This window comes from Hemiselmis andersenii, mitochondrion (assembly GCF_000018645.1).
Source record: "Hemiselmis andersenii mitochondrion, complete genome".
In the NCBI taxonomy this organism is placed as follows: domain Eukaryota; class Cryptophyceae; order Cryptomonadales; family Hemiselmidaceae; genus Hemiselmis; species Hemiselmis andersenii.
The window spans coordinates 22418-45483 of NC_010637.1; the positions used below are offsets into that span (position 1 = coordinate 22418).

At 28.3% G+C, this 23066-nt stretch overlaps 22 protein-coding genes, 16 non-coding genes and 1 pseudogene across 39 annotated transcripts; all 39 read left to right on the plus strand.

Moving 5' to 3' along the window:
* The first annotated feature begins 3 nt into the window (after positions 1-3).
* nad3 (NADH dehydrogenase subunit 3) lies at positions 4-369 on the plus strand. Its single transcript has one exon. The coding sequence runs from the start codon at positions 4-6 to the stop codon at positions 367-369; it is 366 nt and encodes a 121-aa protein (YP_001874779.1).
* Positions 360-1016, plus strand: rps2 (ribosomal protein S2). The gene has a single exon. It carries the CDS (start codon positions 360-362, stop codon positions 1014-1016), a length of 657 nt encoding a protein of 218 aa, YP_001874780.1.
* Positions 1017-1044: 28 nt separating this feature from the next.
* trnD(guc) lies at positions 1045-1117 on the plus strand. Its single transcript has one exon. It is a non-coding gene; the product is annotated as a tRNA-Asp (tRNA).
* A 43-nt stretch (positions 1118-1160) lies between these two features.
* Positions 1161-1652, plus strand: nad8 (NADH dehydrogenase subunit 8). The gene has a single exon. It carries the CDS (start codon positions 1161-1163, stop codon positions 1650-1652), a length of 492 nt encoding a protein of 163 aa, YP_001874781.1.
* A 50-nt stretch (positions 1653-1702) lies between these two features.
* Positions 1703-2689, plus strand: nad1 (NADH dehydrogenase subunit 1). Its single transcript has one exon. It carries the CDS (start codon positions 1703-1705, stop codon positions 2687-2689), a length of 987 nt encoding a protein of 328 aa, YP_001874782.1.
* A 77-nt stretch (positions 2690-2766) lies between these two features.
* nad4 (NADH dehydrogenase subunit 4) lies at positions 2767-4227 on the plus strand. The gene has a single exon. The coding sequence runs from the start codon at positions 2767-2769 to the stop codon at positions 4225-4227; it is 1461 nt and encodes a 486-aa protein (YP_001874783.1).
* A 61-nt stretch (positions 4228-4288) lies between these two features.
* Positions 4289-5794, plus strand: nad2 (NADH dehydrogenase subunit 2). Its single transcript has one exon. The coding sequence runs from the start codon at positions 4289-4291 to the stop codon at positions 5792-5794; it is 1506 nt and encodes a 501-aa protein (YP_001874784.1).
* An 18-nt stretch (positions 5795-5812) lies between these two features.
* On the plus strand, positions 5813-6439 carry nad6 (NADH dehydrogenase subunit 6). Its single transcript has one exon. It carries the CDS (start codon positions 5813-5815, stop codon positions 6437-6439), a length of 627 nt encoding a protein of 208 aa, YP_001874785.1.
* Positions 6440-6450: 11 nt separating this feature from the next.
* On the plus strand, positions 6451-6523 carry trnR(ucg). Its single transcript has one exon. It is a non-coding gene; the product is annotated as a tRNA-Arg (tRNA).
* Positions 6524-6952: 429 nt separating this feature from the next.
* trnN(guu) lies at positions 6953-7024 on the plus strand. Its single transcript has one exon. It is a non-coding gene; the product is annotated as a tRNA-Asn (tRNA).
* A 12-nt stretch (positions 7025-7036) lies between these two features.
* trnG(gcc) lies at positions 7037-7110 on the plus strand. The gene has a single exon. It is a non-coding gene; the product is annotated as a tRNA-Gly (tRNA).
* Positions 7111-7119: 9 nt separating this feature from the next.
* On the plus strand, positions 7120-7192 carry trnR(ucu). Its single transcript has one exon. It is a non-coding gene; the product is annotated as a tRNA-Arg (tRNA).
* A 20-nt stretch (positions 7193-7212) lies between these two features.
* On the plus strand, positions 7213-7283 carry trnG(ucc). The gene has a single exon. It is a non-coding gene; the product is annotated as a tRNA-Gly (tRNA).
* Positions 7284-7393: 110 nt separating this feature from the next.
* On the plus strand, positions 7394-8221 carry rps4 (ribosomal protein S4). Its single transcript has one exon. The coding sequence runs from the start codon at positions 7394-7396 to the stop codon at positions 8219-8221; it is 828 nt and encodes a 275-aa protein (YP_001874786.1).
* Positions 8222-8270: 49 nt separating this feature from the next.
* trnF(gaa) lies at positions 8271-8342 on the plus strand. Its single transcript has one exon. It is a non-coding gene; the product is annotated as a tRNA-Phe (tRNA).
* A 28-nt stretch (positions 8343-8370) lies between these two features.
* Positions 8371-8454, plus strand: trnL(uaa). Its single transcript has one exon. It is a non-coding gene; the product is annotated as a tRNA-Leu (tRNA).
* A 159-nt stretch (positions 8455-8613) lies between these two features.
* Positions 8614-8847, plus strand: atp9 (ATP synthase F0 subunit 9). Its single transcript has one exon. The coding sequence runs from the start codon at positions 8614-8616 to the stop codon at positions 8845-8847; it is 234 nt and encodes a 77-aa protein (YP_001874787.1).
* A 35-nt stretch (positions 8848-8882) lies between these two features.
* trnM(cau)f lies at positions 8883-8957 on the plus strand. The gene has a single exon. It is a non-coding gene; the product is annotated as a tRNA-Met (tRNA).
* A 9-nt stretch (positions 8958-8966) lies between these two features.
* Positions 8967-9052, plus strand: trnS(uga). The gene has a single exon. It is a non-coding gene; the product is annotated as a tRNA-Ser (tRNA).
* Positions 9053-9102: 50 nt separating this feature from the next.
* On the plus strand, positions 9103-9185 carry trnY(gua). Its single transcript has one exon. It is a non-coding gene; the product is annotated as a tRNA-Tyr (tRNA).
* Positions 9186-9203: 18 nt separating this feature from the next.
* Positions 9204-9279, plus strand: trnL(uag). The gene has a single exon. It is a non-coding gene; the product is annotated as a tRNA-Leu (tRNA).
* A 140-nt stretch (positions 9280-9419) lies between these two features.
* On the plus strand, positions 9420-10118 carry tatC (sec-independent protein translocase protein TatC). The gene has a single exon. It carries the CDS (start codon positions 9420-9422, stop codon positions 10116-10118), a length of 699 nt encoding a protein of 232 aa, YP_001874788.1.
* HAM_058 lies at positions 10068-10157 on the plus strand (annotated as a pseudogene). Its single transcript has one exon. The product of its transcript is annotated as a tRNA-Lys (tRNA).
* Positions 10158-10179: 22 nt separating this feature from the next.
* nad7 (NADH dehydrogenase subunit 7) lies at positions 10180-11379 on the plus strand. The gene has a single exon. The coding sequence runs from the start codon at positions 10180-10182 to the stop codon at positions 11377-11379; it is 1200 nt and encodes a 399-aa protein (YP_001874789.1).
* Positions 11380-11527: 148 nt separating this feature from the next.
* HAM_060 (hypothetical protein) lies at positions 11528-11665 on the plus strand. The gene has a single exon. It carries the CDS (start codon positions 11528-11530, stop codon positions 11663-11665), a length of 138 nt encoding a protein of 45 aa, YP_001874790.1.
* Positions 11666-11718: 53 nt separating this feature from the next.
* cox3 (cytochrome c oxidase subunit 3) lies at positions 11719-12525 on the plus strand. Its single transcript has one exon. It carries the CDS (start codon positions 11719-11721, stop codon positions 12523-12525), a length of 807 nt encoding a protein of 268 aa, YP_001874791.1.
* A 108-nt stretch (positions 12526-12633) lies between these two features.
* On the plus strand, positions 12634-13002 carry rps12 (ribosomal protein S12). The gene has a single exon. It carries the CDS (start codon positions 12634-12636, stop codon positions 13000-13002), a length of 369 nt encoding a protein of 122 aa, YP_001874792.1.
* rps7 (ribosomal protein S7) lies at positions 12999-13433 on the plus strand. Its single transcript has one exon. The coding sequence runs from the start codon at positions 12999-13001 to the stop codon at positions 13431-13433; it is 435 nt and encodes a 144-aa protein (YP_001874793.1).
* A 9-nt stretch (positions 13434-13442) lies between these two features.
* On the plus strand, positions 13443-13703 carry rps19 (ribosomal protein S19). The gene has a single exon. The coding sequence runs from the start codon at positions 13443-13445 to the stop codon at positions 13701-13703; it is 261 nt and encodes an 86-aa protein (YP_001874794.1).
* Positions 13704-13715: 12 nt separating this feature from the next.
* rps3 (ribosomal protein S3) lies at positions 13716-14375 on the plus strand. The gene has a single exon. It carries the CDS (start codon positions 13716-13718, stop codon positions 14373-14375), a length of 660 nt encoding a protein of 219 aa, YP_001874795.1.
* A 12-nt stretch (positions 14376-14387) lies between these two features.
* On the plus strand, positions 14388-14792 carry rpl16 (ribosomal protein L16). The gene has a single exon. The coding sequence runs from the start codon at positions 14388-14390 to the stop codon at positions 14790-14792; it is 405 nt and encodes a 134-aa protein (YP_001874796.1).
* Positions 14793-14804: 12 nt separating this feature from the next.
* Positions 14805-15164, plus strand: rpl14 (ribosomal protein L14). The gene has a single exon. It carries the CDS (start codon positions 14805-14807, stop codon positions 15162-15164), a length of 360 nt encoding a protein of 119 aa, YP_001874797.1.
* A 16-nt stretch (positions 15165-15180) lies between these two features.
* On the plus strand, positions 15181-15714 carry rpl5 (ribosomal protein L5). Its single transcript has one exon. It carries the CDS (start codon positions 15181-15183, stop codon positions 15712-15714), a length of 534 nt encoding a protein of 177 aa, YP_001874798.1.
* Positions 15715-15718: 4 nt separating this feature from the next.
* On the plus strand, positions 15719-16009 carry rps14 (ribosomal protein S14). The gene has a single exon. The coding sequence runs from the start codon at positions 15719-15721 to the stop codon at positions 16007-16009; it is 291 nt and encodes a 96-aa protein (YP_001874799.1).
* Positions 16010-16032: 23 nt separating this feature from the next.
* On the plus strand, positions 16033-16105 carry trnV(uac). The gene has a single exon. It is a non-coding gene; the product is annotated as a tRNA-Val (tRNA).
* Positions 16106-16107: 2 nt separating this feature from the next.
* Positions 16108-16180, plus strand: trnI(cau). The gene has a single exon. It is a non-coding gene; the product is annotated as a tRNA-Ile (tRNA).
* A 31-nt stretch (positions 16181-16211) lies between these two features.
* HAM_072 (hypothetical protein) lies at positions 16212-16487 on the plus strand. The gene has a single exon. The coding sequence runs from the start codon at positions 16212-16214 to the stop codon at positions 16485-16487; it is 276 nt and encodes a 91-aa protein (YP_001874800.1).
* A 66-nt stretch (positions 16488-16553) lies between these two features.
* rns lies at positions 16554-18106 on the plus strand. The gene has a single exon. It is a non-coding gene; the product is annotated as a 16S ribosomal RNA (ribosomal RNA).
* A 269-nt stretch (positions 18107-18375) lies between these two features.
* Positions 18376-18461, plus strand: trnS(gcu). Its single transcript has one exon. It is a non-coding gene; the product is annotated as a tRNA-Ser (tRNA).
* Positions 18462-23066: the final 4605 nt, after the last annotated feature.

The window sequence follows — 23066 nt, forward strand, 5'->3', positions numbered from 1 at the left end:
AAAATGGCTTTATTTTTTTCACAATATTTTTCTTTACTTGTATTTATGGTTTTAAGTATAGTTTTTTCTTGTATATTCTTTTTTCTTTCTTATGCGGTCGCAACACAAAAAGCAGATACAGAAAAATTGTCAGCTTATGAATGTGGCTTCGATCCATTTAATGACGCACGAAACACTTTTGATGTACGTTTTTATTTAGTAGCAATTCTCTTTATTATTTTTGATTTAGAAATTAGTTTTTTATTTCCTTGGGCTATTGCACTTGGTGATTTATCGATTTTTAGTTTTTGGTCGATGATTATTTTTTTATTCATTTTAACAGTTGGTTTTATATATGAGTGGAAAAAAGGTGCGTTAGAATGGGAGTAATTTATTATTTAAAACCGTCAAAAGGATTAATTAATGAGGAATCAAATAAACAAGTTAAAATTGATTTTTTTAAAACATTGAGTTTTTGGGGGCAAAAGTCAAATCTTCTTAAAACACATGTAGGTTTGCATTTATTAGGAAAAAGAGATGGTTTCGGTATTATTAATGTTGAACATTATGTTGAAATGTTAAAGCAGGCTGTTAGATTTTCACACAAAATCCATGAAGTTCAGGGTAAAATTTTATTTGTTAATAATCCTATAGATAGTAAATTCGACGGTCTTATTAAAACTTTAGCATTGAAAATTGATGAACCCTATTTTCTTGGAAAATGGGTAAGTGGAACTTTGACGAAAAAAGTTAAGTTAGATTATAAAGCAATTATTGTTTTAAATCCAAAAAAAAGTGTTTTTCTAATTAAAGAAACAAAAAAAATTGGCCTTCCTACTATTTGTTTAGGTGATAGTGATTCTGATATTTTTGATATTATGTATCCTATTCTCTGTAATAACTCGAAGGGAGATTCAATACTATTTTGTCTAATTCTGTTGAGTAATGCAATTTTAGAAGAAAAATTATATTGTTTTGCTAATCAGCATCTAAACTTAAAAAAGCATGTTAGAAAAAAAAATACCGGTTATTCTTGATTTATAATGAAAATTTATGAATCATATAGAGGGTGTAATTTAGTAGGTTAAAATGGTGGCCTGTCACGCTATTTACATGGGTTCAAATCCCATCATTCTCGATTATTACAATTTAATATTTTATAATAATACTAGTTCACAATTATGAAAAACTATTTAGACAACACGACTCGTATACTATATTTGAGCGAATTATGTAGAGGTTTATGGATTACATTACAATATTTTTTTAGAAGAAAAGTTACATTAAATTACCCGTTTGAAAAGGGTGCATTAAGTTCACGGTTTAGAGGTGAACATGTCCTACGTCGATACGAAAGTGGGGAGGAGCGGTGTATCGCTTGTAAACTTTGTGAAGCAGTTTGTCCTGCACAAGCGATTACAATCGAAGCGGAACCTCGTTATGACGGAAGTCGTCGTACTACACGATATGATATTGATATGACGAAATGCATATTTTGTGGATTTTGCCAAGAGGCTTGTCCTGTTGATGCGATTGTTGAGGGTCCAAACTTTGAATACGCGACTGAAACTCACGAAGAACTGTTGTATAATAAAGAGAAGTTGTTAAAAAATGGAGACCGCTGGGAAATTGAGATTCAGGCAAATATTGCAACAGAATCATTTTATCGGTAAAGAAAGTAGGTTTTAAACCTTTTTTATTATTTAATTTCTAAAATATATATATGATTAATTATTTAATTGTTTTAAACGTTTTATTAAAGTCTTTTGGTGTCATTGTTCCTTTATTAATTGGTGTCGCATATCTAACTTTACTCGAAAGAAAGGCTATGGCAAGTATGCAGCAAAGACGAGGACCAAACGTTGTTGGTTTTTTTGGTTTATTACAACCTTTTGCAGATGGTCTAAAATTGTTAATTAAAGAAACTATTTTGCCTAGTAGTTCTAACATTGGTATTTTTATATTAGCGCCTATTTTAACCTTTTTGCTTGCTTTAATGACCTGGGCTGTTATCCCTATTGGTGATAATTTGGTATTTGTTGATCTTAATATTGGAATTCTATATGTACTTTCAATTTCTTCATTAGGTGTCTATGGTATTATAACTGCAGGTTGGTCAAGTAATTCAAAATATGCATTTCTTGGGGCATTGCGGTCGGCTGCTCAAATGATTAGTTATGAAGTCTCTATGGGTTTAATTATAATTTCAGTATTAGTTTGTGCTGGCTCATTAAATTTAAGTGAAATTGTATATTCGCAATATAAAATTTGGTACATTTACCCTTTATTTCCTCTGTTCATTATGTTTTTCATTTCTGGTTTAGCCGAAACAAATCGAGCTCCTTTTGATCTACCTGAGGCAGAAGCCGAATTGGTTTCGGGATATAATACTGAATATGCGGCAATGGGTTTTGCACTTTTTTTTCTAGGCGAATATGCAAATATGATCCTGATGTGTTCAACAATAACAATTTTGTTTTTAGGTGGTTGGCTAACACCGTTAAGTGTTCTAAATTTTATACCTGGTAGCATTTGGTTTGGAATAAAAACGACGTCACTTTTATTCGCTTTTATATGGGTTCGTGCGGCGTATCCTCGTTATCGATATGACCAATTAATGCGTATTGGCTGGAAAATTTTCCTACCTTTTTCTTTGGGTTGGGTTATCTTAATTGTTGGTTTGTTAATAGGTTTTGATTGTTTACCATAAGCGGTATACTTAATTTGGTTTCGTTTATATTCTTAGGAGGTTGTTTGTTTTTAGGATTGGAACAAAGATTTAAAAAAATGTTTAACTCGTTTATTTCTGTGTTAATAATAATTCCTTTATGTGGTATTTTTCTGTTATTTTTTATTCATGAAACAAATGCCGTCGCTATAAAAATGACAGCATTGGTATTTTCTTTAATTACATTTTTTTATTCGCTTTTCTTATGGATTTTATTTGATCATTCAACGGCTCGATTTCAATTTACTGAATATGTAGAATGGTTGTGGTCATATAACTTATATTTTTTTATTGGGGTAGACGGTATTTCTTTACTATTTATTTTACTTACAACTTTGTTAATTCCACTTTGTATATTATCAAGTTGGAGTAGTGTAAAAAAATCTATCAAAGAATATTATTCGTACTTCCTTTTAATGGAGTCTTTGTTAATTTGTGTTTTTTCTTCATTAGATTTAATCATTTTCTTTATTTTTTTTGAAAGTATTCTGATTCCAATGTATTTAATTATTGGTTTTTGGGGTTCGCGGACACGTAAAATTAAAGCTGGATTTCAATTTTTTCTTTATACTTTAATCGGTTCAGTTTTAATGTTATTAGCAATTTTTGTTATTTATTTTGAAACAGGAACTACTGATTATCAATTAGTTTCAAATTTTACTTTTTCTGACCGTCGTCAGATTTTATTATGGCTTGCATTTTTTATGTCGTTTGCAATAAAAGTGCCTATGATGCCTTTTCATATATGGCTTCCAGAAGCTCATGTGGAAGCACCAACAAGTGGTTCAGTTATCTTAGCTGGTGTTTTACTAAAGATGGGTACTTATGGATTATTGCGATTTTCTATTGCACTTTTTCCACAAGGAAGCTTTTATTTTACACCCTTAGTATACACAATGAGTGTTATTGCAGTGATTTATACTTCGTTAACAACATTGCGTCAGATTGATTTAAAAAAGATTATTGCTTATTCTTCTGTTGCACACATGGGTTTCGTTACAATTGGACTTTTCTCATTAAATGTCCAAGGCTTAGAAGGAAGTATTGTGATAATGTTAAGTCATGGTTTTGTTTCAAGCGCATTATTCTTATGTATTGGTGTGTTATATGAACGACACCACACTCGCTTAATTAAATATTATACGGGTGTTGCCCAAATCATCCCTTTATTTAGTATATTCTTTTTCTTTTTTTCTATGGCCAACTTAGGTTTTCCTGGAACAAGCAGTTTTGTTGGTGAATTTCTTACATTAGTAGGCGTTTTTGAAAGTAACACTTGTGTTACATTTTTAGCAGCAACTGGTATGGTTCTTGGAGCAGCTTATAGTTTATGGTTATGTAACAGAATTTTATTTGGGAAATTAAATACAGAATATATTTCACAATATACCGAAATCAATCGACGAGAATTTGCTATGTTAATCCCATTGGCTTTTTGTACTTTATTTTTCGGTGTCTATCCAGAGCTTATTTTAGATAGTCTTCATATGAGTGTTACCAATATTTTAACAAAAATATAAAATAAAACTCGTTTTGTAGAAATATTGGATAACCAGAATATACAAATATTAAAAAATTTTTATGTCTTTCAAAGTCGAATTAATTGCTATGGCCCCAGAAATTTTTTTAATTTCTATTATACAATATTTAATTATTTATGGCGTTATTTGTACAACTTCTTCTTACTTAAATTATCCCATACTTGTGAATAATTTAAGTTGGCTTAGTTTACAGGTTTTATTTTTTTTAGGTCTTTTAACTTCTTATAACCCGCTAACTTATACATTAACCTTTAACGATTTGTTAATTCTTGATGAATTCAGTATTTTCATCAAAACAATAATTATCATTACAACAGCATGTACAATTTTGATTTCGGTAAAATATAATCATTTTGAGAGAATAAATGCATTTGAATCTATTATATTATTGTTATTAGCCGTTACTGGTATTTTATTATTAATTTCATCTTTTAATCTGATATCGATATATTTAGCAATTGAATTACAAAGTTTTTGTTTATATATTTTAGCTGCTTTGAATCGGACATCTGAGTTTTCAACAGAAGCGGGGTTAAAATATTTTGTTTTAGGGGCATTTTCATCTGGTTTACTTTTATTTGGTTTATCTTTAGTTTACGGGTTTACAGGTATTCTAAATTTAGGTGATTTGTTTCAATTTTTATGCGTAAATCCGTATAATTTACATATAATAAATGGTATAAATTTAGCTAGTTTGTTTATACTTACAGGATTATTATTCAAATTATCCGCCGTTCCATTTCATTTATGGGCTCCTGATATTTATGAAGGTGCACCAACAACAATAACAGCTTTTTTTGCTAGTGTTCCGAAAATTGGTATTTTGGCGTTATTAACGCGTTTTGCTTATTTAGGTTTTTACGATATCTTTTTTTCATGGCAAGAACTTTTTGTTATTTCGGCAATTTGTTCAATCCTTTTAGGAACTTTTGGTGCGCTTATGCAATTAAAATTAAAACGTTTATTAGCTTATAGCGCGATTGGGCATATGGGATTCATGTTAATGGGTTTTTCATGCGGATGTTTTGAAGGAATTCATGCAACTTTTGTTTATATTGTTTTATACATGATGATGGCGGTCTTAAGTTTTACTTTTTTATTAGGAATTTACCGAAAAAAAAGATTAACGCGTTTAAATTATTTAAAAGATTTAACGATTCTTACTAACTCGAATCCATTAATTGGTTTAAGCATAGCACTTACTTTTTTTTCAATGGCTGGTATTCCACCATTAGCGGGATTTTTCAGTAAAATGTTTCTATTTATAGTAGCAATACAGTCTTCAATGTATACGATAGCTATAATTGTCGTAATTACTAGTGTAATTTCATGTTTCTACTATATACGAGTTATTAAATTAGTTTTCTTTGATGCTAATTATCTTTGGGTAACATTGGTAAGATTTGATAGAGAAAAATCTATTTTAGTAAGTGTGATAACAACTTTCTTGCTTTGTTTCGCAATCTATCCATTACCTATTGTGTATGGTGTACAAAACATACTTTACTTTCTTGTACGAAATCAATTTGATTTGTTCTATACTTAAAATTAAAATTATTTAGTTATGGAGGCAATTTTATTTCTTTTTTTTTCTAGTCTAACTTTAACGTGCGGTCTGTTTGTTATTACATCAAAAAACCCAATACATTCAGTTTTATTTTTAGTACTCGTTTTTTTTAATGTTTCAGGCTTATTAATTTTATTAGGCGTTGAATTTTTAGCATTCTTATTTCTAATTGTATATGTTGGAGCGATTGCTGTTTTATTTTTATTCATTGTTATGATGTTAAGTATTAAAATCCCAGAATATAAATTAATAATTTATCGTTATATTCCTATCGGTGTTATACTTGGGACAGGTTTTTTATGTGAAATTTTAATAGTTTTTGAATCGGAGTTAAGTTCATTAATTGTTTCACCTTTTGGAAAGCTTACATTTAATACTTTCTATTTAAATTCAATTACTTTATGGGATGTAAACGTAGTTCCAATTACAAATATTGAAGTTTTTGCTGGTGTACTTTATACACATTATGCATACTTTTTTATTATAGCTGGGATTATTCTTTTAGTTTCTATGATTGGAGCAATTACGTTAACTCTTCATAGAAGAATTGATATAAAACGGCAAAAAATTTATAAACAAGTTCAAAAAGAATTTGCAAAGACGATTATTTGGACATCAAAATAATCGTCTTTTAAACACTTATAGCTTAATTGGATAGAGTTTTGAGCTTCGAACTCAAATGTGTAAGTTCAAGTCTTACTAAGTGTTTTAAAAAGGGTGTATAGCTCAGGGGTAGAGCACCTAGCTTTTAAGTGCGAAAATTACAATAAAAATTCACAGTGCACAAAATAACTGTATAGGAAATATATATAAGAGCATTTTCTATGTTTTTGAAGAAAAATTTAGCATGTTATCAACAAAACTATAATAAAAGGGTTTTGTAAGTAACAAAATTAAACTTATTAGATGCTTAATAGTTAAAAGAAGCATTTTATTATTAAGTGATTTTGTATAGGCTTACCTTGTATATTTTTTGTGGATTTAAAATAGTATTTTATGTAAAATAAGAACATTAGTATAACGTTTTAAAGCTCTATGTTTAGAAATTTACTTGTAGAGTTTGTGAAGGGCTCGATATACATATCCATGCCACTTCATCTTGGTAGTCGTAGGTTCAAATCCTGCTACACCCACTTTTCTCTAGTAGCTTAAAGGTAAAGCATTTGGCTGTTAACCAAAAAATTATAAGTTCAAATCTTATCTAGGGAGAATAGCATCCTTGTGAAAATAACTCAATAGGCTAGAGTGTAACTTTGCCAAAGTTAAAGTTGGAGGTTCAAATCCTCTTTTTCACAAAATTAAATACGTCGGTAATTTAGTGGATAAAATTTTTGCCTTCTAAGCAAAAAATCATAGGTTCAAATCCTATTCGACGTAAGACCTTACTTTTTAAGTTAGCGAATATAAATTAATGGTAAATTGTTTGCTTTCCACGCAATTTATGTGAGTTCGAATCTCGCTATTCGCAAAGGGTAAAAATCATTAAAGTAAAAGATTGTCTTAAAAAAATTTAGCAGCTTTTAATTTTTTTGATCAAATTGGGCCATAACCCTCTTCATTATTTGATTATTTATTATTATGACAAAACGTTTGAATTCAAAATTTAAAGTGTGTAAAAATATTAAAGGGAATAGAAAAAATTTATGGGCAGTGGTAAGGGCTATAACATTTCGATCAATACGAATTTTGAAGCCTGATTCAATTTCTGTAAAACAAAAATTAAATCGAATTTCTTCATTTGGAAAATATTTAAACGGGAAACAAAATTTGATAAAATTTTATTGTAATATTTCAGAAAAATTATTTCAATCTTTATTGCAACAAGCAGAAAAGTCAAAACCAAAAACAATTGACAAACTAATTAGTTTATTAGAAAGTCGCTTAGATGTAGTTTTATATAGATCAGGATTTGTTAACTCATTGCACATGGCAAGACAACTAATTAACCATGGTTTTATTTGTATAAATTCAAAGACGGTTTACAACTTGAATATAACATTAAAATCTGGTGATATCGTAGAAATTAAACGAGACTTTCCAATAAAAGAGTTAATAACTATATTAAAGCAAAGAGTTTTTAGGCGCAATTTCAAAATTCGTACTAAAAAGATGAATCTACAAAACAAAAAAGTTATGATGGAAAAAGTTAGAATTCTTAACGATAGAAATAGAACTTTTACGGCATATTTAAGTAATTTTTTCAAAACGGATAACTCATTTGCATTAAAATCAATTAAAAAATTGCCGGTAATACCAACAAATTTAGAAGTGAATTTTGAATTGTTAAAAATCGTTTTTTTATGGGAACCTATTTTTTCACAAGTTTATTATCCAATAAAAACACAATATAAACGACGTAAAAATGCTATGTCATATAGTTATAATGAGATTATGTATCGAGATTAATTGTGATAAAGAAAATAGTATTTTAAGAGTGAAACAAATTTTTCTTAGCGTCTGGTTAGCTCAGTGGTAGAGCAAAAGACTGAAAATCTTTGGGTCAGAGATTCAAATTCTCTATCAGACAAGTTTGAATTTAATTTTTATTTAAAATAGCTTATTTGGTGAAATTGGTATACACGAGAGATTTAAAATTTCTTTTCTACACAGAAGTATTGGTTCAAGTCCAATAATAAGCATGTAATTTAAAAAGTAAACAGGTTTTTTCTTCTTACTTCAGGCAATTTTAATATCTACTGGAGCTTAGAAGTTTTTTTCGAAAACCGAACAATGGAAGAAAACAAATTCTTCTTTTTCTTTATTAGTTATATTCCGTAAAATGATTTATTTTTAATATTATGAACCAAACAATGTTACAATCGGCAAAACAAATAGGTGCAGGACTCGCGACAATTGGTCTCGCAGGAGTAGGTGTGGGTATTGGAGTAGTTTTTGGTGCTTTAGTTAATTCATTTGCACGAAACCCTTCGTTACGTCAACAACTTTTTGGATTTACAATTCTTGGTTTTGCATTAACAGAAGCAATTGGCTTATTCGCATTAATGATGGCGTTTTTGATCTTATTTGGATAAGTGATAATTTCTATATAGTTTTTTATATAGTTTTTTGTGGAATAGAGTAGTCAGGATAACTCATTAGGCTCATAACTTGAAAATCGTAGGTTCAAATCCTACTTCCGCAAGATTAACTTGGATGAATGACCGAGCGGTTTAAGGTGTTAGTTTTGAAAACTAAACTATTTTTATGATAGCGTGAGTTCGAATCTCACTTCATCCTTACCTTTGATTAAAACGAATCTTTTTTTCAAAGCAAATTGCATAAATCTAGAAAGAGTAGCCAAGTGGTCAAAGGCGATAGACTGTAAATTTATTGGCATTAGCTTTCGTAGGTTCAAATCCTACCTCTTTCATCCTTAATTTATACAAAAACGGATATGATGTAATTGGCAAACATACTAAGTTTAGGTTTTAGTTCCTTTGGCGGTTCGAGTCCGCCTATCCGTAACTTAGCAAATTAAATCATAAAAAAGACTGAAATGTTAAATTTTCAAGTTCATTTTCAAGAATTGGTATATAGATTTTTATATGCAATTTTTTCCTTTTTTAGTACATTTTTAATATGTTATATCTATATTGATATTATAATGTATTTGGTAGCTCTCCCATTTTTGAAAATGAAAATAGGAATAATAACATCATTACAACATGATTTTATTTACACAAATATTTTTGAAGCTTTTACAAGTTATATAACACTTGCCTTCATTACAACAGTTTATCTTCTTTTGCCATTATTTCTATACTTAATTTTTGGATTCTTTAAATTAGGTTTATTTTCATATGAAAAAAACCATATAAGTTTCTTATTAAGGATATCATTTGGTCTTTATATCATTGCTATTTTCTTCCTGTATTTATTCATTCTTCCATTAATATTTAAATTTTTTCTAAGTTTTGAGGAAGTTACAAAAACAACTTTTTTTACATTAAAACTTGAGCAAAAACTTATCGATTTCGTTTTTTTGATTTTGCAATTCTTCACGCTGTTTGTTTTGTTATTTCAAATTCCTATTATATTTATTTATTTGTTAAAACAAAACATCATAAATTTTAGTTTTTTGAAAAAAAACCGTCGTGTTTTTATTGTTAGTATCTTCATTGTTAGTTGTTTTTTATCGCCGCCTGATCTAATTAGCTTGTTAGTTATAGCTACACCATTGTGTACTTGTTTTGAAATAATTCTTTTTTTATTGCAAATTAAAGAATCATATAAGTCTTTAAAATTAGAATTGAGAAGGTTGCTCGAATGGAAAGAGGTTAATTTTTACATTAAAAAATTTTAAGCCCATTTTTTGGAATAGGTTCAATTCCTATACCTTCTTTTATTATAAAAAATATTTTGTCATGGTTCTAACAAATCAAGTAGATAATAAAAAACATCTCAAACATTTTACAATCAATTTTGGTCCGCAACACCCTGCTGCACATGGTGTTTTAAGATTAGTATTAGAATTAAATGGTGAAGTTGTAGAAAGAGCAGATCCTCATATTGGCTTGTTACATCGAGGAACCGAAAAATTAATTGAACATAAAACATATCTTCAAGCTTTGCCGTATTTTGATAGATTAGATTATGTTTCGATGATGGTAAATGAACATGCATATTCTTTAGTTATAGAAAAACTATTATTTTGTGAAGTACCACTTCGTGCTAAATATATTCGAGTCTTGTTTTCTGAAATTACTAGAATTCTAAATCATTTATTAGCAATTTGTTGTCATGCAATGGATGTGGGTGCATTAACCCCTATTCTATGGGGCTTTGAAGAAAGAGAAAAATTAATGGAATTTTATGAACGAATTTCTGGGGCTCGTATGCATGCTGCGTATATTAGACCTGGTGGTGTTGCTTCAGATATTCCTTTAGGTTTATGTGAAGATATTTTTAAATTCGCTAATCAATTTAGTTCACGAATAGATGAATTAGAAGAATTGTTAACAGAAAACCGAATTTGGAAACAAAGATTGGTAGATATTGGTGTAATTACTTTTGAACAAGCTTTAGATTGGGGAGTTACCGGACCATTGTTGCGGAGTACAGGGTTTTTCTGGGATTTAAGAAAAACACAGCCATACGATGTTTATGATCAAGTTGTTTTTGATGTTCCAATTGGAAAAAAGGGGGATTGTTATGATAGATATTGTATTCGTATTGAAGAAATGAGACAAAGCCTTCGTATAATATTACAATGTTTAAATCAAATGCCTGAAACAAACGTTAAAACTGATGATCGAAAAATTGCGGCTCCTTTACGTGTCGATATGAAATCTTCAATGGAATCTCTTATTCACCATTTTAAATTATATACGGAAGGTTTTTCGATTCCAGCTAGTGAAGGCTATTGTGGGGTCGAACATCCAAAAGGAGAATTTGGTGTTTATTTGTTAGCTGATGGGACGAACAAAGCTTATAGATGTAAAATAAATGCACCGGGATTTGTACATTTGCAAGCATTAGATTTTATGGCAAAAGGTCATTTATTGGCTGATGTTGTTGCAATAATTGGAACGTTGGATATTGTTTTTGGTGAAATTGATAGATAATAAATTTCTTTAAAAAACATAGGTTTCTCTTTGCATTTCATAATTATCAAGATTTAATATTTTTAGAAAGTATGCAATAACTTTGTAGAAAAGAATATTAAATTTGTACTTTTTCGAATAAGTTTCTATAATACAAATATTTAATTTTATGACAGTTGGAATTTGGCAATTTTTAGTAATTATACTTCTTCTACTTTTATTTTTTGGAAATTTTTCGCATATTCTAAAAGATTTAGCGGAAGGAATAAATATTTTCAAAAAAACATTAAAAAAAATAAATCGGTAATTTCTCAATTAAATAAGATCATGCGTTTTTCTTTTTCTAATTAAAAATTTTTTATGAGTAATTCAAAATTAATTCAGCGACATCCTTTTCATTTAGTTGATCCAAGTCCTTGGCCTTTTGCTGTTAGTTGTGCAGCATTACTAATAACGACATCAGCCGTTATGTATATGCATCATTATCAACACAGTGGTTATTTTCTTATTTTTGGTGCTTTTTCTCTTATTTTATTGTCATTTCTTTGGTGGCGTGATGTTGTTCGGGAAGCTACTTTTCAAGGTCATCACACAAAAGCGGTACAAAAAGGAATGCGTTTAAGTATGATACTTTTTATTTTATCAGAAGTAATGTTCTTCTTTGCATTTTTTTGGGCATTTTTTGCCTCAAGTTTATCGCCTGCCATTGAAATTGGAGGTATTTGGCCACCTGCTGGATTAGCAATTTTAGATCCTTGGAATGTGCCTTTATTAAATACTGCGATTCTTTTATTATCTGGTGCAACTTGTACTTGGGCTCATCATTCAATTGTTTCAGGTAATAGAGAAAATTCTATATTAGGGCTTGGACTGACTATCGCATTAGGTGCTATTTTTACAGGATTCCAAGGATTGGAATATTACGAGGCTAACTTTACAATTTCGGATAGTATTTATGGTTCAATTTTTTTTATGGCTACTGGTTTTCATGGCTTTCATGTTTTAATTGGTTCATTATTTTTATTAGTTTGCTTTATTCGTTTAGTACAGCATCATTTTACACGAGAACATCATTTTGGGTTTGAAGCAGCTGTGATGTATTGGCATTTTGTTGATGTAGTATGGCTTTTTTTATTTGTTTCAATTTATTGGTGGGGCGGATTTTAAAACAAAATAGAGCAAGAGACCAAAGCTACATAGCTAATTTAAATTAATGCGTTTTAGGTTCAAATATATTTTTTAAAAATTAACGTTAATACTTTATAAGATTCAATTATGGCAACAATTCAACAACTATTCAAATCTTGTCGAAAAAAAAGAATTCTTCGAACTAAAGCTCCTGCTTTAAAAAAAAATCCTCAAAAAAGAGGTGTTTGTCTAAAAGTGTATACACAAACACCAAAAAAACCAAACTCAGCTATTAGAAAGATTGCAAAAGTACGTTTAACTAATAAATTTGAGGTAATTACTTATATTCCTGGAGAAACTCATACTTTGCAGGAACATTCAGTTGTCTTAATTCGAGGTGGAAGGGTAAAAGATTTACCTGGAGTTCGTTATCACTTAATTAGAGGAAAATATGATTTTCATGGGCTTGTAAATCGGAAAAAAGCAAGGTCAAAATACGGTACAAAAAAATTATGAGTATAAATATTAAAAAAAAACTTTTGATTTCAACATATTTAAAATTGTTTTTAAAAAAAGGAAAACAAGGAAAAACAGAAAAATTATTAAAATTGTCATTTTCGCATATAAAAAAAATTAAACAGCTGAATCCTTTGATATTGTTTTTGAATTTTATAAAAAAGGCACGGCCATTTTGTGAAGTAAAATCTCTGCGAGTTCGAGGTAGTATTCAAAAAATACCTGTTATCATTAAGCAAAATCGGCAAAAAAGTCTTGTTTTACGGTGGTTATTGACAAATACAGTTACTCGAAACGAGAAAACAATTGTTGAGTCCTTATCTAAAGAACTTATTGAAACTGTTGCGTTACAAAGTCGAACAATTAAAGTTTGTGATGAGATGCATAAATTAGCAGAGTTAAATAAAATTTTTATACCATTGAAAAGTTAATAATCATTTATGGCACGCTCTTTGTGGAAAGGTCCTTTTATTCAAAATTTAATATTAAAAAAAGCAACTAATTGGAAAAAAAATAATTTACCATCTTATAAATTAATTCGAATTTGGTCACGTAATTCGGTTATTTTTCCTTCATTTGTGGGGTTAAACTTTGAAGTTTATAATGGAAAAACGTATGTCCCCCTTTTAATTAAAAAGAAAATGATAGGGGCAAAGTTTGGTGAGTTTGTTTTAACCCGAAAAATGGTAAAACATAAATAAAAAAATTGTTTTATGGGTCAAAAAATTGTTGTCAATTCTTTACATTTAAAAAAAAATAAAAATTGGAATTCATTTTGGTATGTAGATTTTAATGCCTACTTACCTGTTTTTAGAGAAGATTTATATTTATATTTATATTTAAGGTCATTTTCAAAATTAAAATACAATATTTTAAAACGAAAGCATTTATATCAAATTGAAATTGTAAAATGTTTTATTTATCGAATAGATAAAAGTCTTGTTTTAAATTTACAATTAATGGGTCTAAAAACTAAACAGTTAAAAAAAAGTGACTTTCCATTTTTCATGAAACAACTTTTAATTCGATTAAAAAATTTTTTTAATTATAAAAATAACCGTTTTGTAATCTATTATAAAATTGGTAAAAGTACGGCGCTTTTTACAGCTTTACGGGTAGCAACACTTCTTGAAAAAAGGGTGCGTTTTCAAAGTCAAATGGTTAAGAAAATAATTAAACAATTAAATGTTGCGGGAATTCGTATTTCTTGCAAAGGTCGTCTTAATTTCGTAGATAGAGCAACAAAAGCTCAATTATCCTCTGGTTCGGTTCCTTTACAAACTATTAAAGCAAATATAGATTATGGTTTAATTGTTGCAAATACAAAAAAAGGCCTTCAAAGTGTTAAAGTTTGGATTTTGAACAAAGAATAATAATAGAATTATATGTTACAACCAAAAAAAAGTAAATACAGAAAATCATTTAGAGGCAAGATTTCGGGTAAAGAAATGAAAGTGTTAGAACTAGCATTTGGTAATTTTGGTATAAAAGTTTTAAAATCAGGGCGCATTTCTTCACAACAATTGGAAACTTTGCGAAAGTCAATATTAAAAAAAATTAAAGGCCGGGGTAAAATTTGGCTTAGAGTATTTCCTTATCTACCAATAACAGCAAAACCTGCTGAAGTTCGTATGGGAAAAGGAAAAGGTAGTGTAAAGTATTGGTGTTTTCCTGTAAATGCTGGTCGTGTTCTCATTGAATTACAAGGAATATCAACTTCTCTTAGTAAAGAAATTCTCAAAATTAGCTCAGATATATTACCCTTTCCTGTGCGATTAATCCATTTATAAAATTAGTTAACGATGATTCAAAGTCAAACAAAATTAAAATTAGGAGATAATTCTGGGGTTCGGTTAGCCCGCTGTTTGCATATATATAAAAGGAAAGTCGGTTTTATTGGTTGTCTTATCTTAATTAGTGTAAGGGCTACTAAACCACAAAATAAAATTAAAAAAGGTAGTATTCATAAAGCAATTATAGTGCGAACTAGTTATAAAACCCATAGACAAAATGGTTTCTCGGTTTTTTTTGATGAAAATGCTATTATTTTAGTAAACAAGAAAGAAGAATTGTTAACCACAAGAATATTTGGTCCGATTGGGAGTGAGCTTCGACGAAAAAATTTGCTAAAAATTTTATCCTTAGGTTCTGTCATTGTATAATCAAAAATTTAGAATTATGAATCGTATATATTCATGGTATGAACATGTTTCAAAAAAAGACTATATTTACAAATTACAATATACAAATGTATTTAATATTCAAAAGTTAGATCGAATTGTCATTAATATTGGTATTAATTCGGCAATCCATGATCCAAAACAAATTTTATTGTGTTTGACGGCATTGGAATTAATTACAACCCAAAAACCCGTTATTTATCGTTCAAAAAAATCGATTGCTGCGTTTAAAGTACGAAAAAATGTCATAATCGGGGCGAAATTATTATTGCGAAAACAAAATATGTATGATTTTTTAGACACCTTTATTTTCTTAACTCTACCTAAACTAAACGGGTTTAGAGGTTTTAAACTTAGCCGTTCTAATTGTGTCAATTTTGGAGTTTTTGATATATTAATCTTTCCTCAATTGCATGACAATGCAGATAATTTTCAAAAGCAACTTGGTGCAACATTCACTTGCATTGGAAAATCGAAAGTACAAAATATGAATTTGTTATTAAATAGTTTCCAAATACCACAAAGAAAATAGTAAAATGAGATTTAAATTAGTATTAAATAAGAGAAAGCGCCAATTATTCAAAAAGAAGGAAATAAAACGTGTCTGTTTAAAGATAGGGCTCCGGTTAAAATATAAGTTTACATTAAAAAGCATCATTGAATTAGGTGATCTTAAAAGGAACAGCAGTCTATCAAAAATTCAGACTCGGTGTTTTATTACTGGGAGATCAAAAGCAGTTTATAGAAAATTTGGGATTTCACGTATTAAATTACGAGAAATGATTTTAAATGGTGTGCAAGTAGGTTTAAAAAAGAGTTCATGGTAACTTATTATTATTTAAATATCATTGAATGATTAACTCAACTGGTAGAGTATTTCTCTTACAAAGAAAAGGTTAGCGGTTCAAATCCGTTATCATTTATGGGCAATATAGTTCAATCGGTAGAACAATAGAATCATAATCTATAAGTTGTAAGTTCAATTCTTACTATTGTCATTCTTAATCTTAATTAAATATTTTATAGAAAATGAAAGCTTTTACTTCTGGTTTTTTACATTGGATTTTACAAAGAAAATCTGCAATTTTTTTAATTCTTTCAGGTTTGAGTTTGATATTACTGATTAATTCTATTTTTGTTAATTGTTTGGTTTTAATTGTGATTGTGTATCATTTTAAATTAGGCTTTGAAACTTTAATTGAAGATTATACTCATAATCATACGTTTAAAGTGTTAGGTTTTATTCTGTTACGTTTGGTTATAATTTACCTTGTAAAATTTATTTTTTTACTTATCATTTTGTAAAGTTTTTATTAAAGAATTTGAAAAACAATATTTTATATCTTAGTTTGCTTTTTTTGCATTAATTATAAATCTAAGAGTTTGATCCTGGCTCAGAATAAACGCTGTTTATATGCATAACACATGCAAGTTAAATGTTTACCTTAAATATAGCGTACGGGTGTATACTGTATAAGAATTTGCTTTAAAGATTGAACAAAGTAATTTTTAATCAATTTCAAATATTCAAAAGAGAAAATCGCTTTAAATTGAGCTTATATAGGATTAGGTAGTTGGTTTAAAGGTAAAAGCTTACCAAGCCGATAATCCTTAATTGATCTGAGTAGGATGATCAATCACACTAAGACTGAGAGAAGGCTTAGACTTTTTAAAAGGCAGCAGTGAGGAATTTTGGACAATGAGTGCAAACTTGATCCAGCAATATAAAGTGAATGATAGAAAGCCATTTTCGGTTGTAAAGTTCTTTTATTAAAAAATATTATGACTTATTTAATGAAAAAACCCGAGCAAATTTCGTGCCAGCAGCTGCGGTGATACGAGACGGGTTAGTGTTATTCAGAATTATTGGGCGTAAAACGTGTCTAGACTACTATTGTTGTAAATATTTAAAGCTTAAACTTGACATTTTTAAGAGATATTTTAAACAAATAGTTTGAGTACAGTGTAAGATTATAGAATTTCAGGAGAAAAAATAAAATTTGTAGATATCTGAAGGAATGCCAAAGGCGAAAGCAATAATCACTACTTTACTGACGTTGACACACGAAAGTATAGGTATCAAACAGGATTAGATACCCTGGTAGTCTATACTGTAAACTATAAATATTCGTTTTGAAATTAAAAAAATTTTGAAACCAAACTAACGTGTTAAATATTTTGCCTGAGAAGTACACCGGCAACGTTGAAACTCAAAGGAATTGACGGGGATTTATAACATTGGTGGACTATGTGGTTTAATTCGTCAATACACGCAAAACCTTACCAATTCTTGAATAATTATAAAATTAAAGCAAAATGTTAATTTTAATATAATTACAGGTGCTGCATGGTTGTCGTCAGTTCGTATTGTGAAATGTCTGGTTTATTCCTGTAACGAGCGAAACCCTATTTCTTTATTACAAATTTGTGATTAAATAACCTTTTTGGTTGTTTTAAGCTTATAGAACATTAAGAATTTTGTAGAACTCCTTATAACGATATAAGGTGAAAATGGGATGACGTCAAATCTTCATGGCCTTTATGGATTGGGCTACTCATGTAGTACAAAAATAGTATCAATAAGTTGCAATAATGAAAATTGGAGCTAATCTAGAAAAACTATAAAAATTCAAATTGTTTTCTGAAACTTGAAAACATGAAGTTGGAATCAATAGTAATCGTTTATCAGCAAGGAACGGTGAATTCAAATTTAAATCTTGTACATACCGCCCGTCACAGCCTGGAAATTAATTTTATTTAAAGTTAAATTATATGTTAAACATTTTAGTTTTTTTTGTTATTTGTTTTTCACTTATAACTAAATTAGATAATTGACACGTAGTTTAATTAGAATAAAGTTAATAACTTTGTTGAAGTCGTAACAAGGTAACAGTAGAGGAATCTGTTGTTGGAATGTATATTATCGATATTATTCATCTATATATAAATATTGTTTTTCAAATTTTTTCTAAAAATTAAAAGTCGTTTTATTCTAAAGACTTAACAATTATAATAATTTAAAAAACGAAAACCCATTCCGAACTTTATACGTAAAATTAAATTATGCTAATACTACCTATACAAATTGATAGGGAATTTTAGTTGTTGTTAAGTTTTTAGAATAAAATGCATGAAAAAGAAATGTCATAATAAAATCAAACTAAAGCGGGTTTTTATAGAATTCATTCATTTTGGAAGATTGCTCGAATGGTAAGAGGTAAGTTTGCTAAACTTAAGCCCATTTAAAAAATGGAGTAGGTTCAATTCCTATATCTTCCTTTAACTTTAATAAATATCAAGGCCATGTTCAAAAGTAAAAAAGGTTTACCTCCAATTTAGAGGTAAATTTTAAATTCCTGAGTATGTATCGGGATTGTAAAAATTTATGCTTTTTCCCTTTTAAATTGAAAGGGAAAATAAGAAAATCTTTAATTTTTCGAATTTTTTACAAAAAAGTTTTTCTTAACATCAAATTTTTCAGGTTCGCAAAATTATCTAAGTAAAAAAGGTTTACCTCCAATTTAGAGGTAAATTTTAAATTCCTGAGTATGTATCGGGATTGTAAAAATTCATGCTTTTTTCCTATTAAATTGAAAGGGAAAATAAGAAAATCTTTAATTTTTCGAATTTTTCAAATTTTTTACAAAAAAGTTTTTCTTAACATCAAATTTTTCAGGTTCGCAAAATTATGAAATGTTTTTTGATTTTCTGTCTAAAATATTACAGAAAATCAAAAAACATTTCTTCGAAATCTCATCGAAATGTTTTTGAATTTTCCTTACCAAAAAAAGTCGCCCTAAATAAGAAGAATCTTTTTTCCTTTGGGTCTTTTTTATTGAAAGGTGATACAATTTCACCTAATTAACTCAAATTTTTCAGGTTCGCAAAATTATCTAAGTAAAAAAGGTTTACCTCCAATTTAGAGGTAAATTTTAAATTCCTGAGTATGTATCGGGATTGTAAAAATTTATGCTTTTTCCCTTTTAAATTGAAAGGGAAAATAAGAAAATCTTTAATTTTTCGAATTTTTCAAATTTTTTACAAAAAAGTTTTTCTTAACATCAAATTTTTCAGGTTCGCAAAATTATGAAATGTTTTTTGATTTTCTGTCTAAAATATTACAGAAAATCAAAAAACATTTCTTCGAAATCTCATCGAAATGTTTTTGAATTTTCCTTACCAAAAAAAGTCGCCCTAAATAAGAAGAATCTTTTTTCCTTTGGGTCTTTTTTATTGAAAGGTGATACAATTTCACCTAATTAACTCAAATTTTTCAGGTTCGCAAAATTATCTAAGTAAAAAAGGTTTACCTCCAATTTAGAGGTAAATTTTAAATTCCTGAGTATGTATCGGGATTGTAAAAATTTATGCTTTTTCCCTTTTAAATTGAAAGGGAAAATAAGAAAATCTTTAATTTTTCGAATTTTTCAAATTTTTTACAAAAAAGTTTTTCTTAACATCAAATTTTTCAGGTTCGCAAAATTATGAAATGTTTTTTGATTTTCTGTCTAAAATATTACAGAAAATCAAAAAACATTTCTTCGAAATCTCATCGAAATGTTTTTGAATTTTCCTTACCAAAAAAAGTCGCCCTAAATAAGAAGAATCTTTTTTCCTTTGGGTCTTTTTTATTGAAAGGTGGTAAAATTTTCCTTTTAAAAAAAGTCGCCCTAAATAAGAAGAATCTTTTTTCTTTTGGGTCTTTTTTATTGAAAGGTGGTAAAATTTTCCTTTTAAAAAAAGTCGCCCTAAATAAGAAGAATCTTTTTTCCTTTGGGTCTTTTGTATTGAAAGGTGGTAAAATTTTCCTTTTAAAAAAAGTCGCCCTAAATAAGAAGAATCCTTTTTCTTTTGGGTCTTTTTTATTGAAAGGTGGTAAAATTTTCCTTTTAAAAAAAGTCGCCCTAAATAAGAAGAATCTTTTTTCCTTTGGGTCTTTTTTATTGAAAGGTGGTAAAATTTTCCTTTTAAAAAAAGTCGCCCTAAATAAGAAGAATCTTTTTTCTTTTGGGTCTTTTTTATTGAAAGGTGGTAAAATTTTCCTTTTAAAAAAAGTCGCCCTAAATAAGAAGAATCTTTTTTCCTTTGGGTCTTTTTTATTGAAAGGTGATACAATTTCACCTAATTAACTCAAATTTTTCAGGTTCGCAAAATTATCTAAGTAAAAAAGGTTTACCTCCAATTTAGAGGTAAATTTTAAATTCCTGAGTATGTATCGGGATTGTAAAAATTCATGCTTTTTTCCTATTAAATTGAAAGGGAAAATAAGAAAATCTTTAATTTTTCGAATTTTTCAAATTTTTTACAAAAAAGTTTTTCTTAACATCAAATTTTTCAGGTTCGCAAAATTATGAAATGTTTTTGAATTTTCCTTACCAAAAAAAGTCGCCCTAAATAAGAAGAATCTTTTTTCCTTTGGGTCTTTTTTATTGAAAGGTGATACAATTTCACCTAATTAACTCAAATTTTTCAGGTTCGCAAAATTATCTAAGTAAAAAAGGTTTACCTCCAATTTAAAGGTAAATTTTAAATTCCTGAGTATGTATCGGGGTTGTAAAAATTTATGCTTTTTCCCTTTTAAATTGAAAGGGAAAATAAGAAAATCTTTAATTTTTCGAATTTTTCAAATTTTTTACAAAAAAGTTTTTCTTAACATCAAATTTTTCAGGTTCGCAAAATTATGAAATGTTTTTTGATTTTCTGTCTAAAATATTACAGAAAATCAAAAAACATTTCTTCGAAATCTCATCGAAATGTTTCTGAATTTTCCTTACCAAAAAAAGTCGCCCTAAATAAGAAGAATCTTTTTTCCTTTGGGTCTTTTGTATTGAAAGGTGGTAAAATTTTCCTTTTAAAAAAAGTCGCCCTAAATAAGAAGAATCTTTTTTCCTTTGGGTCTTTTGTATTGAAAGGTGATACAATTTCACCTAATTAACTCAAATTTTTCAGGTTCGCAAAATTATCTAAGTAAAAAAGGTTTACCTCCAATTTAGAGGTAAATTTTAAATTCCTGAGTATGTATCGGGATTGTAAAAATTTATGCTTTTTCCCTTTTAAATTGAAAGGGAAAATAAGAAAATCTTTAATTTTTCGAATTTTTCAAATTTTTTACAAAAAAGTTTTTCTTAACATCAAATTTTTCAGGTTCGCAAAATTATGAAATGTTTTTTGATTTTCTGTCTAAAATATTACAGAAAATCAAAAAACATTTCTTCGAAATCTCATCGAAATGTTTCTGAATTTTCCTTACCAAAAAAAGTCGCCCTAAATAAGAAGAATCTTTTTTCCTTTGGGTCTTTTTTATTGAAAGGTGGTAAAATTTTCCTTTTAAAAAAAGTCGCCCTAAATAAGAAGAATCTTTTTTCTTTTGGGTTTTTTGTATTGAAAGGTGGTAAAATTTTCCTTTTAAAAAAAGTCGCCCTAAATAAGAAGAATCTTTTTTCCTTTGGGTCTTTTTTATTGAAAGGTGATACAATTTCACCTAATTAACTCAAATTTTTCAGGTTCGCAAAATTATCTAAGTAAAAAAGGTTTACCTCCAATTTAGAGGTAAATTTTAAATTCCTGAGTATGTATCGGGATTGTAAAAATTTATGCTTTTTCCCTTTTAAATTGAAAGGGAAAATAAGAAAATCTTTAATTTTTCGAATTTTTCAAATTTTTTACAAAAAAGTTTTTCTTAACATCAAATTTTTCAGGTTCGCAAAATTATGAAATGTTTTTTGATTTTCTGTCTAAAATATTACAGAAAATCAAAAAACATTTCTTCGAAATCTCATCGAAATGTTTTTGAATTTTCCTTACCAAAAAAAGTCGCCCTAAATAAGAAGAATCTTTTTTCCTTTGGGTCTTTTTTATTGAAAGGTGGTAAAATTTTCCTTTTAAAAAAAGTCGCCCTAAATAAGAAGAATCTTTTTTCCTTTGGGTCTTTTGTATTGAAAGGTGATACAATTTCACCTAATTAACTCAAATTTTTCAGGTTCGCAAAATTATCTAAGTAAAAAAGGTTTACCTCCAATTTAGAGGTAAATTTTAAATTCCTGAGTATGTATCGGGATTGTAAAAATTTATGCTTTTTCCCTTTTAAATTGAAAGGGAAAATAAGAAAATCTTTAATTTTTCGAATTTTTCAAATTTTTTACAAAAAAGTTTTTCTTAACATCAAATTTTTCAGGTTCGCAAAATTATGAAATGTTTTTTGATTTTCTGTCTAAAATATTACAGAAAATCAAAAAACATTTCTTCGAAATCTCATCGAAATGTTTCTGAATTTTCCTTACCAAAAAAAGTCGCCCTAAATAAGAAGAATCTTTTTTCCTTTGGGTCTTTTTTATTGAAAGGTGATACAATTTCACCTAATTAACTCAAATTTTTCAGGTTCGCAAAATTATCTAAGTAAAAAAGGTTTACCTCCAATTTAGAGGTAAATTTTAAATTCCTGAGTATGTATCGGGATTGTAAAAATTTATGCTTTTTCCCTTTTAAATTGAAAGGGAAAATAAGAAAATCTTTAATTTTTCGAATTTTTCAAATTTTTTACAAAAAAGTTTTTCTTAACATCAAATTTTTCAGGTTCGCAAAATTATGAAATGTTTTTTGATTTTCTGTCTAAAATATTACAGAAAATCAAAAAACATTTCTTCGAAATCTCATCGAAATGTTTTTGAATTTTCCTTACCAAAAAAAGTCGCCCTAAATAAGAAGAATCTTTTTTCCTTTGGGTCTTTTTTATTGAAAGGTGGTAAAATTTTCCTTTTAAAAAAAGTCGCCCTAAATAAGAAGAATCTTTTTTCCTTTGGGTCTTTTGTATTGAAAGGTGGTAAAATTTTCCTTTTAAAAAAAGTCGCCCTAAATAAGAAGAATCCTTTTTCTTTTGGGTCTTTT